This window comes from Neovison vison, chromosome 12 (genome assembly GCF_020171115.1).
Source record: "Neovison vison isolate M4711 chromosome 12, ASM_NN_V1, whole genome shotgun sequence".
Lineage (NCBI taxonomy): Eukaryota > Metazoa > Chordata > Mammalia > Carnivora > Mustelidae > Neogale > Neogale vison.
Window position 1 is genome coordinate 47515768 of NC_058102.1, and position 13130 is coordinate 47528897.

The window sequence follows — 13130 nt, forward strand, 5'->3', positions numbered from 1 at the left end:
AGCATGTGCTCCTCATACCATGTATGCGTTCTTTTAACTCCACAATGGGAAGAGAAGACTTTTGATTTGAGCCTCTGTCATTGTTGCTAGAGCACTTGCGTCCTGACAAGCAATGCCTGTAATTTCCTCATGAATTCCTTGGCATCCCCTTCACATATTTGCCTCCTCCTGGCTTGGCTCCCAAGGAAGACCCCAGACAGCCCGCCCTGGTGAGGGAGAACCAGATGCACCAGGCCTCTTGGTGGTGTGTTGGCACATGTGGCACATGTGGCTCCCACTTGAGCATCAGGCTGAGCTCCTGCCTGATCTCTCCAGGCAGTGGGATCACCTTCTTTCCAGCCCAGATGGGACTGACTCAGGTTCCAAACACTGAGATGTGGCAACTACATCCCAGCCAAACTGTCAAAAAGCAAATCCCACTCCAAGTCATTCCACAGGGTGAACGCTCACTTTGGACTGCCATATTGCTTTGGGTAATGCCAGTCATCTATTTTGGAACCCCTTGGGCAGTCAATCCACATAGCTTTAAAAAATAAGAAAAAATGAGTTTTAAGTACAGCATGAAATTAAAAGAAAGGTCTAACCATAATCTATATCAAGGAAACCAGGTAGTTAGCAAGAGGGTTAAAAATGGTTATAAAAAGAGGGTTATAAAAATGGTTAAGTGGCTGCCTTCGGCTCAGGTCATGATTCCAGGGTCCTGGGATCAAGCCCCACATCGGGATCCCTGCTCAGCAGAGAGTCTGCTTCTCTCTCTTCTTTTGCCAGCCACTCTGCTTACTTGTGCTCTCTCTCTATCTCTCTGTCAATTAAATAAATAAAATCTTAAATAATAATGATGATAATAACGATGATGACTTAAAATGGAGCTTTCTATAAGAATTTGTTTACAAGAAGTGATTCAATAATTGTTCTTATTAATAAGCTTGTATTTATAATATTAACATATTACTAAGGTAGTATCCACAATGGGATTCCTTTTATTTTTTTTTTATTTACTTTTTTACTGAAGTATAGTTGACGTAAAATGTTACAATAGTTTCAGGCGCATGACATAGTGATTCAACAACTCTATACTTAGGCTATGCTCACCACAAGTGCAGCTCCCATCTGTCACCACACAACACCATTACAATACCACTGACTTTATTTCCTGTGCTGTACCTTTCATCCCCATGCCTTACTCATTCTATAACTAGAAGTCTCTACCTCCCACTCCCCTCTACCCATTTTACCAGTGCCTCAACTCCTCCTCTCTGGCAACCATCAGTTTGTTCTCTATATTAATAGGACTATTTCTGCTTTTTTTTGGTGTGTGTATTTATTTATCTGTTTCTTTTGTTTTTTAGATTCCACCTGTAGGTGACATCATATGGTTGGTGGGATTCATTTTTGCTAAAATAAATTAGGCAACAGATATTTCTCCCAGTACATTCACAAAGGAATTCAGAAAAGAAATTCTTACTTAACGGGATTGAAAATCTTTTTGCTTCTATCTGCTTGGGATTGTTCAATAGCGATTATTTGATTGGTGGCTTCTACCTGTGGGGAACAACAAAAAGGAAATTAGTTGCCAAATACATGAACCAATTTATTAACAAAAACATTCACTAGTAAGTAATGTTCAAGGACTTTAAAAGTTTTCCAAAGCAGGGCACCTGGATGGCTCAGCAGGTTAAAGCCTCTGCCTTCCGCTCAGGTCATGATCTCAGGGTCCTAGGATTGAGCCCCACATTAGGCTCTCTGCTCAGCAGGGAGCCTGCTTCCTCTTCTCTCTCTGCCTGCCTCTCTGCCTACTTGTGATCTCTGTCTGTCAAATGAATAAATAAAATCTTTAAAAAAAAAAAAAAGTTTTCCAAAGCATCAGGCTTTGGGCAGGAGGACAGGCACTGGGCAGGAGGAACCAGTCACTGAAAAAGTGTATAAGGCAATGACCTCAACCTTAAGGAGCACGCTACTGGTGAGAAAAGAAACAAATACATGTGAAACTAAACAACGAAAACACAAGACAACAGAAAACTGCAGGTGAGCAGTGACTGTGGTGTGAGCTCACAGATAATTAAAACATCAGGAGCAAAACACAGGAGCAAGGCAGCTGTAAGGGAACATGCATCCATCCATTCATTTATTCATTCATTCTGTAGATGCTTGCTGAGCACCTGCTCTGCACCAGGCATTGCTTGGAGTGAGAGAGATGAGCAGTGGACAAAATTAACAGAAACCCCAGCCCATGCACAACTAACATTCTAATAAAAAGAAATAACAAGAGGTGCCTGGGTGGCTCAGTGGGTTAAGCCGCTGCCTTCGGCTCAGGTCATGATCTCAGGGTCCTGGGATCGAGCCCCACATGGGGCTCTCTGCTCAGCAGGGAGCCTGTTTCCTCCTCTCTCTCTGCCTGCCTCTCTGCCTACCTGTGATCTGTCTGTCAAATAAATAAATAAAATCTTTTAAAAAAAAGAAATAACAATAAATAATGAAAACAAATAAAATACAGAAAACGGTATTTTTTCAGTACTTGCTGCAAAACTCTTCTTTCTCTGAATGAATAGTGGCAAAGGTGTGGTGAGAGCTGTCCTGTCCTAAATGGCTTGTGGGTAATAGCATAATAACGTCTTTTCTGAAAAGCAGGTAGGCAACATACACCAAGAGTTTTAATAATGTTTATGCCCTTGATATATAAATTCTTCTGGAATGTATCCTCATGCAAAGACAGGTATACATGGATGTTTACTAAGATTGAAAATTAGCAAAACTTACAATAATGTGGGAATATGGTACACGTATACAATAGAAATTGTGTCATCTTTGTAAATAATATCTTATAGGGTCTTTAATAATATCATGTTATTTTCATAATATACTATTAACAATATGAGATTAATTTTAATAACAGAAAAAATAAGACTACCAAATGGTGGATCCCCAAATAGGAATGCATTTTTTCTCTTCTTTACAGTTCTCTATTGTATTCCAAAATTTTCACAATGGATTCATATTATTTCCATAATCAGAAAAATATGCTTTGTTGTTGTTTGTTTATTATCTTTGTTTGCTTTTGTTTTGTTTTTTGGTTTGGTTTGGTTTAAGAGCTCAGTTTGGAGCAAGAGCAGCTGATGTGCCAATGTGTCAAGCCCTATTTGGGGAGACTCACTGCCTAAGCTCAGGCTAATAATCAGAATAATATATGCAGATAATGGATGCTCCTTCCCCTAAATGCTGGATCTGAGGTCTTGTTGGCCACCCAGAAGTCATCCTATCTGCATTCTTAACTCAGCTCTCTCATTTACTTATCTTAGGTGAATTGTCTAACTTTATTGTGATCAGTCTCCTCTCGGTAATCTGAAAAAGACGGAACATTGGCAAGATTAATGGCTCCTTGGCTTTTTAAAGTCAGAGACCTATTGAGAATTTGGCAAAAACTAGGAATCTACTGCCTATGAAAATGCACCAGGATCAAAAATAATAAAATATTACAGTTAGTAAGGAAGTGCAAGATTTTGATCATGAAAACTATCAAAATGTAGTTTGAAGTGATGCTGTACCAGTTTCTGAGCCTGTTTCAGCCTTCAGAAATTGGTAGCTCCCATTTCCTACGTCTTGGAACATTTATTCTTAGAAAGTATCCACCATGCTGTGAGGAAGCACAACCTATCCCACAGAAAGGTCCGCATGAAGGAGAGTCAAGGTCTCGCAGCCACAGTCTTATTTGAGCTCCTGGCCAGTGGTCAGCCCAGATGTGACAGACAGATAAAGGAGCCATCTTGGAAACTGGATCCAGGCCCAGCTGAGTTGCCGCAGCGGATGGCTCCTGAAGAGACGTGAACTGTGAGAGCCAAGCCCTAACCAACCTGCACATTTGTGACCCAAAGAGATGATTGTCATTATTATAAGTTGCTAAGTTTGGAGGGTAGTTGGTTATGCAACAACAGATACCTGGAACACTTAGTACTACTGGCTTCATTAAATTGAGCTCGATAAAAGACTTACCTTAACCCCAAAAGCTTTCAAGTAAAACATTTCTATTGGCTTTAGGCCCATTTGAGTTTTGACAAATTTTGGACTTCCCCAAACTTGGATGTGGATGGTTATCTGAAAATGGTTCTTCTTTTGGCAAACAAAAGCTTCATCTGCTGGTGAAAAATTAAATCCTTTGTCTGTGACAACTCGATAGCCTATATCAGGTCTACGAAAAGAAGAATCAAGAAACAAATTTAACAAACATTTTCTACACATTTTCTTCCATCACCAAGATTAATAATATAAACATTTCAAGATACACTGTGGAAAGTGACTTTTGTTATATTTAATCAATTTTGTGGATTTTTGCTGAGGAAGTTTCAAAACACAGATGGCTCTCTCACAGCATTTTATCTTCTCACAAGGAAGAAGCACAATTCTTGCCAAATGGAAGCATTGTCTCCTCAGCCTCTCTTTCCCTTTGTGCTTTCTAGAATTCTAATTTGACTCCACCATACATCAGAAAGATGTAGTCTAGAAGTTGAGAAGCCACTGCATTACTCAGACCTGTGAAATATCTGGGATAAAATTCATCTTTTTCTTCCTTCAAAAAAAATGCTCTAAATGTCATCAGCAACACCTCACTCAAACAGTCCCTCTCCTGAGTGAATATTCAGCCTACATGTGGTTAGAAGAAAAAAGCAGGTTGGCCAAAATTACCAGGAATAGCTTTAAACCAGATTAACCAGAGCCAGTCAGAATACTGACTGAAAACCCATTTTCGCCAGAGTTTGGTCATCTCCTTTTTATCCTCCTCATCTGGTATCAGCACTGAAAACCACTGGTTGCTTCTGCTGGGAACAGAAGTGGTGAGGTGGCTAGTCAGATCCTTGCTTTATTTATCCTACCAAATTATTTTCAATATCAAGGCTTTGTGTATCTCATGTTTAATTAAAGACCTTTAAATGTTAAATAAAACTAAAACACCCCACATGTGTAATATTACTGAGCAGAGAAAAGAATATAGGTGAAACTTTTTTGGTGAGCTTTTCCCATACATGTTGAAGATTTGGAACATGATTTTCAATTCATCAAGATTCCTAAATGTGGACTTATCCTCAGGAAAGAAGCTCCTCCTCAGGACAGGAAGCAGAGGAGGGCAGGACTTACTGCTGTGCTAGCTCTCTACTGCTGTGTGGCGCTGTGCTTCCTGGGATCTCAATTTGGATGGCTGCCATTATAATGAACAACACTGAGTTTCTAAGTTTCTCTCTAATTCCAGAGACAGAAAATATGAATATGAATGAGTCTTTTGGTGAAAAGAGTGTACATGTTCTTTGCAATTTAAGCACCTTCCCAGTGGATCAAGTCACTGGGTCATTGATTACTCCCAAGCAGCTGACTGGTCAAAGCCTCTACAAATGAAGGATTTGATAAAGACCACATGTCTTATGCCATGTGGAAACTTCATATTGACTTGTTTTTCTAGAAAAAATTTTCTAATTTACTCATCTAAAGGCTAGATGAATGGAATTGTACAGATTCTACTGCTGAGGATAATAAGAACTGTCTTAATTGAGAAAAAGGGAAATAACTTTAATTGATCATCCATGTTTCACTATCAAAAACCTTGAAGGAAGGAGGTAAGGTTTACAACTCAGATATGAACATTAGCCTGAAATTTAAAGACAGCTAGAAGTAGAAACTGAATCAACAAACAGCAATCATGCAGTTGAAGATTATTCTGAATCTTAAACACCAATTTTGGTTATAGAACTCTGTTTACCTAAAAATAGCAATTTGGTTTTTGATATCCAATGTTATAAATAAAGCCAACTAAACTGGCTTTTTAAAAGCTCTTTTAACACAAGTTTTATGTATCACTCAGAAAAGAAGTTTTCAATTCCCTAACTTTATTGCTTTTAGGTAATTTAAGGAAACAACATTTTTGTGACAAATTAGACATAATAATCTGACACAAGTGATTTTCTGTCTCAATGATAGGAATAATGAAATCAAAACAACCTAAGGTCTAATGTAGATTAATATTGTCTTTTTCTTGCACTTAGGAAGAGCGAATTATGTCTAAACATTCAAAATAAATCTGCCTCTCTATCTTTAAGCTGACACCATCGTGTTCTCCTTTTTTTCCAGCTCAGTGGAGCTTAGATTGGCTGTTCAAATAAATTTTTAAAAATCTACTCAAGTAAGAAGGAGAAGTTGCCTCAAAAACTTGAAGAGTTTCATACCTGGGTACTCATATTTAAGAGAGGATATGGAATACTCCCCAAAAGATAACCAAATAAAGGCTACGACTTAAAACCAAGACCTGGGGACCCTCCCTTTCTTTTTCTAATTGTACACATTGGCAAACGCACAAAGTTGTGACATTTCAATGAGGCAACTAGTAATTTGCATCATTCTGCTTCCCATTCAACACACCAACTCCCAGTTTGCTTAAGTCTTTAGAATTTGTTTCAAGGAAAAGATTTCTTCCTTCTAGTTCATTCAACATGTAAGTGCTAGTGATAAGTTTTGCCCTTAAAGAAGCTCTATTTGAATTTGGAAAATACCATAGAAGACCCTCAAGTTTGTGGATCAACATTTCTCATTTCATATTATATTTATTACTTTAAAGTCCTATACTTTAACCATTAACATTTTTCAGATTTTTTCAAGGGGCCCTTTATAATCTTGAAAATTCTAGAAGAATTTTCAATCTACATAGATTTTATTTTTTAATAATAGTTTTATTAACATTTAACCTATGTAGATAAATTACACGCTAAGGAATAAAGAGAAGGCTCTGAAGATGTTTAAGAGCAATAATATGTAAGTCCACATTTATTTCTTAAAATTATGTCATAAGATTAAGACGAAAATTTTCCAGTTTAAAGATATTTTGTATGGTTTCATTTCAATCTTTAAACACAGAGTCACCACCAATACCAACAGGATTGTTGCAGTATATGTTGACAATGCGCTTGACAATACGGATTCACAGCAGAGATATTAGGGGAGGAGGGATGTCACCAGCTAGCAATTTAATGTGGTCCCCAAAATGGTATTCTGTGGAATTTTAAATTAACTGCAGGATTAAATGTTACTGATTTGGGAAATCCCCATTTTCCAGCTTGAAGTCTGAACTGGGTCTATGGTCTGAGAAAGACTCACTCTCCCTCCACCATTTAGTGAGTAAGTTGTAATGAGTTAAAATTACAGTCTGGATTCCAAAAGGCCAGAAGCCCATGTCCCAGCTCTGCATTAGTCAGAATGCGAAACCTAAGGAGTAAGACGCATTTCCTCATGGACCCATCTTATTTGATCAGGGGTGGCTTCAAAGCCCAAATCCTTGGATTTAGTCTTGAGAGTTAGCATCGCCTTTCCTCCCTCCCTCCCTCAGTACACCACCAGGGCGCCCGGGGGCCACTTACAGTTTCTCATAATGACCAGTGAATAAACTGTGCCAAGGCACACTCTGGTATGGCTGCCACTTCAGAGAAGGAGAACCCTGGTCCACAGGTGTCATGTTCTGTCCCTCACCGTCGTAGAACAGCACTTCACTGCTGGAACTCCTACTTGTCACTGCAAAGAAATCGGTGTGTTAGATCCTTCCTCCAAGGCTGTTCTTCCTAGACTCACAGACAGCTGCATGGAGCTAATGAACCGGCCATGTATGAGGAAGAGTGACCATGTGGGAAGTGACAAGTGGTGGGAGGCAGAAGGCATGTGAGTAGCCTTATTGGGAATTGTGCCCTCAGTGTCCCTCTACCCTCTCTCCTGCATAGTGTCTCCCCACAGGCAGTCAATGTGGCTCCAGTGAAGTTCACTCCCAGCCAGAGGAGGGCAGGGGGACCCAGGCTGGTTCCTTTGAAGCCCAGCATTCACTTCTTGCCTCAATAATTTGCACCTGGTTGACTCATGGCCCAAGCCAACCCAAGCAGAGTGAATCTCAGCACTTCAGGGGACACAGGATCAAAGATGCTGCCTCTTTCAAACCCGGGAGATTTAAACCTGGGAGACACCATCCCGAAGAGCTGCTGGCACCATTTGGAGACATGAAAGAAAAGCCTGTCTGGGAATAAAGCCCGCACAGCAGAAGGCAGAGTTGAGGATGAAGGTCACCCAGTTCTGATGGCGTGATTTGAGTTCTGGGATCCAATCCTAAACTCTTGGGCGACAGGAGGCGATAAATCCTCCGGTTTTGTTTTTTTGTTTGCTTGTTTTTTGCTTAAGGCAGCTTGATGTTTTGGGGTTTGGGGGTTTTGTCCTTTGTTTCTTTGTTTTAGTTCATTGCAACCAATACATTCTAATCTCTAACAGGTCCCCCAGGGCACTAGCTTTCTGAACTCAGAAGAGCTATTTATTCGCTTAGTGTCTTACTTTCCTCAACAGCAAAATAGAAATTAAAACAGATGTCTTGCCCATCTTGTAACATTGTACAAGCGGAGAGAATATCATAGTACAAGTGGAAGCACTTTCAGAAGCTAATGCCAAGATAAAGTAGCAGAAAATGTCCTTAAGTATGTAATATTGACTATAGGAAATTGCTACTTTTCTATGTTAAAATAACAGCAATTTCACATGCGCAAGCTACTATTTTTGCATAATCCTTGCAAATTGTCTTAATTTGAGTATGCCTCCAAACCGTGTGATTCAACCTCAGAAAATTTTTATGTAAATGATATTGGTACATTTTCTGTTTCTCTTGACTCCCTCAAGATGACTCCTACCTGGCATCAGGAGTGAAATGTACATGGTGGGTGTTCCCAAGATCAGGTGCAAGCCAAGAGCAACAACACAGAGATAGGAGGGGAGCTCCTGGAGAGCGTGCACTTAGCCCCCAGCTTGGAAACTGCAGGGTTTTCTTCAGTTGTCTAACTTCCTTTCGCTATACTTTTACTGAGGGCTTCCTCAAATGAATAAATAGCAGAGCTGCTCCGGGTTGTCTCTGATCTCAAATGTCAAAGGAAATGTGTTTATTTTGGGGTATCCCTATTACACGTCAACTAAGCAAAACAACGATTTTTTTTCAGTTTTTGTAAACAACCATTTTTAAAAGATTTCTCAAAATCATGAAAAACTGTTTCCTGGCTTAGAATACAGGAGGTGAGCAATGTAAGGAGCTCTTCATGCTGTCGCTCCTCCAAAAGATACCAGACCTAGAATCTTCTCCAAAACAAACAAACATCTTCCACGGTTCTCCTGCTTATACCCAAATTCAGAGAAAGGAAGAAACCAGTTCTCCCGTCTTCCCTTCCTCTGTCCTCCTGTGGAGGGAGGATAAAGGAAGTTCCAGAGCTTGAGGTTTGGAATCCATGGGCCGGGGCTTGAGGCCCAGCTCTACACTTACTAGCTCTACAATCTAGGGAAACAGTTTCTGGTCTCAGGCCTTCAGTTTCTTCATCTATGAAATGGGAGTAACAGTAGGAAACCTCCCAGGGTTGGTGAAGGGATTCTATGAGTGAGAAGTGCCTAGCACATTAAGAGTTTAAACAATGGTGCATTTCGTTAATATCGGTGGCACGGTTTTATCCAAGAAACCTTGGCAAATACTTCTGTGCTTGGCCTCCATGGTACCTCTCTCTGATGTGAAATAACTAACACCAAGTGCCTAAGTGGTTATCTGCTAACCTGGGTCCATTCCCACTCATGCATGGTGGCAAGGATAACAGCATTTCCTGCTTTTTTTTCTTCCTGCTTTTTCCCATGTTAGCTGCAAAGGGATGGAACAGCTCCTCCAACAGGACTGACATAGCCATGGCTTCCCTGGGAGCTGGATATCAGCTGATGAGACCCAGAGACCACAGGTCCAGGCTGAAATTTGAGGCACAAGCCTGAACCCCATACTGGGACCTATTACTAGTCACACTAATAATAATATCTACTACTCCTGGGTACTTTATTTTTTTTTTTTAAGATTTAATTTATTTATTTGAGAGTGAGAGAAAAGGAGAAACAGACTCCATACTGAGCAGAGAGCCTGATACGGGACTCAATCCCAGGACCCTGAGGTCATAACTGGAGCCAAAGGCAGATGCTTAACAAACTAAGTCACCCAGGTGCCCTCCTGTGTACTTTCTGAGACACAGGCACTGTCCCCAAGTATATCAAGACACTTGACATAATTTCTCATCAACTCTTCAAGGTAAGGGTGCCTTTTTTCAATAAACTTTCTTTTCTGAAGTATAATATACATAAAGAAAAATGTACAGAGCACTAGTACACAATTTGATATTTTTAAATAAAATGAATTCTACTGGGTAACTCTCACTGGGCCAAGAAATAGGGCATGTCCAGCACTCTAGAAGTTACGCTCATGCCCTCTTCCAGCCACTACTTTCTTCTGCCCAAGACAAATCACTATTCTGAAATCTAAAACCATAGAGGAGTGTAAAGAAGTGGAATTATATGATCTGTAGTCTTATGTGTTGGCTTCTTTTGCCCAACATTATGTTTATGAGATTCACTCATTATAATTGCAAATGGGAGTCATTTGTTTATTTCCATTACTGTAAGAATATAACACAATTCGTCCTGCCTTGGACGGTCATTTGGGTTATTTTCAGTTTGTGGTTATTAAAAGTAAAACTGCTATGGAAATTTTTGTGTGTGTCTTTTAGTGGGTGTATTTGCCCACTTCTGCTAGGCCTATTACCAGCGGTGGGACCACTGAGTCATAGGATGTGCTTTAATCCATGCAACCAAACTGATTACAGAGAGGTTATGAGATCAGGATTCCTAATGTCATTTAACAAATGCGGAAATTGGGGTCTGACCACCTGAAATAACTTGCTCAGTGTCATAGCTGTTAAGTGGGAGAGACAGGGTTCAAACCCTCCTCTTCCTTCCGTGCTACACTGAGGATGTCTTGAGAACATGTAGCAGAAGAGGAATACAAGTGTGAAAGCAGCAAACTGACCAAGTTCCCACCTTTCAGAAAAACTTAGAGCTTGCATTTTAACGCCTTTCAAAATATTCTTTTATACATTACTTCTAAAAAATCTTAGATGGGGCGCCTGAGTGACTCAGTGGTTTAAAACCTCTGCCTTGGGCTCAGGTCATGATCTCAGAGTCCTGGGATCAAACCCCATATGGGGCTCTCTGCTCAGCGGGGAGCCTGCTTCCCCCACCCTCCCTCTCTGCCTGCCTCTCTACTTGTGATCGCTCTCTCTCTGCCAAATAAATAAATAGAATCTTTTTAAATAAATAAATACATAAAAACTCTTAGAAATGGGTGAAGTAGAAGTTATGATTCTTATTTGATAATCGAGAGAAGTCACTCTCAGGGTGCCTGGGTGACAGTCAGTTAAGCGTCTAACTCTTGGTTTCAGCTCAGGTGGTGACCTCAGAGTCCTGAGATTCAGGCACTCGGCGTGGTGTCTTCTTGTCCCTCTCCCTCCCTTTCTGCCCTCCCCCACCTGCCCCACCTCCCTGTGCTCGCTCTCTCACTCTCAATTTTTCTGAAATAAATAAATAAATCTTAAAAACAAAACAAAACATTCTCAGAAAGTACCTACTTGCTGAGATGAGACCGACCGTTTTTCTGACTTGACAGTGTGAACTCAGCCAGGGCACCTCTCCTGCGGGCCCAAGACCACCACTCTGGGGCTGAAAAAACCCTTTCATATTTGAGGTTCAAACCATATGAATCCATGAACCATCTTATATTGGGATTCAGGTGAAATGGAAGCGGGGATCCTCTCGTACACGGGGTCTAGACCATGTGGGGCTGGAAACCGCTAGCAGGAGCTTGCCCACCAGCTATTTTCTCTCTTAGCAAGATTTTACATCTGTCCCCAGCAACCCAGTGATTCTACGTCATAAGCCTATGAATGGGAATCTTAGAACCCTCGGACAAAGTGAACTGCTTGGGAGAAGGTCACAGAAGAGCCTTCCTGATTGACTTAGAACATGTCCTCCTATCAAAATCCCTGCCCAGTAAGACTACCAGCTTAGGCTCCTCCTTCTTCCTCCCATGTGCCATTTCCCCAGGACCTTTGTAAAAACCCTTGGCCTCTGCCACATCAAATATGAATTCTCTACTAGAAAACTTCTGCTGAAAATATAAACTGTAATGAAAACATAGCATTTGGATTTTTGCCTCACCACCCCCAGCCCGGCCCTGGGAAAATGTTCATTTACATTCTGGAACGATTGTCCGGAGTCAATTATCTTTAGTCAGCTTTTCAGTGACCTTCATTCGAATAGGACTTAAACAAGGGATTCAAGATTTCCTATCTGCTGGACATGTCAGTTACTCTTTCATGATTTTCTCTGGAAATGGTTGAAAAATCAATGTCCTCTCCAGAGACGGGCAGGAGAAAATCACCACAGGATAGAGCTTAACCCCGAAATGGCCAGGAGGGTTTGAACAGCAATCTGGTCTGACGAGGAAACGCTTGGAAGGTTTGGGTGGCTTGCCCAGTTCTCCCAGTGGGCCGGTGCATCTGTGGGAGAGCAAACAGATGGTCCCCTCGTCTGGCTAGAAATTTACTCAGCCTTTTGTGTTTGAGAATCACATAGAAGCTGCAGGCTAGATGTAAGGATTCTTGAAGAAATCAGAGTACACTCGCATAAGGAAGCTGGGTGGTGAGCTCTATATTATACAGAAAGGAGACTTTAGTTAACATTTTCTGTTTCAAAGGTTGAATAAGAGAATCCAAGCAACCGTTGGCCAGGGTGGGTCCATGTGAAAGAAAAGGAGGCAGTGAGAGGTTTGGTTCATGCGAGAGCTGCATGCCCAATATGGTTCTGCCACCCCACGGCCAACAGGCAGCCACGTGTGGGCCTTGGCTGGAGGACCCTCCAGCCATGCTGAAGCTGAGGCCAGACATCTCTGAAAGGACCAGCTGGCTTCACAGGCAAGCAGACGACCAGTTCTAATCACATGGCCAGGAAAGAAAAAGGCAGCAACTCAAGCAGGTGAGGAAGCCAACTGCATCACCTTCCAGGGCAGTGGAAAGCCCTGGAGTTTGGGGACAATAGTGGGAAGGGGAACCCCCAAACAGAAATCTTGAACATCCGGCCAAGCTGACTCAGGGTAGTAAGAGTGATGTACCCTGAGTCTAGGCTGCTAATCATACTGCCCACGTCTCATTATGTACAGCAGCTAATAGAGGAGGCTTGGAGTCTCATCCTTTTGCCTATTAAGTGCCATAGCATTTATTCTG

General features: G+C 41.2%; 1 protein-coding gene across 2 annotated transcripts in view; it reads right to left on the reverse strand.

Moving 5' to 3' along the window:
* Positions 1–13130, reverse strand: part of MYRFL (myelin regulatory factor like) — a 74387-nt gene that overhangs the window by 59978 nt on the left and 1279 nt on the right. For both annotated transcript variants that reach the window (XM_044227684.1, XM_044227683.1), the window contains exons 2-4: positions 7392–7542; positions 3988–4183; positions 1466–1542 (exon numbers count right to left, since the gene is read on the reverse strand). In XM_044227684.1, coding sequence (XP_044083619.1) covers positions 1466–1542; positions 3988–4183; positions 7392–7542 — 424 coding nt within the window. The remainder of the gene's footprint in view (positions 1–1465; positions 1543–3987; positions 4184–7391; positions 7543–13130) is intronic.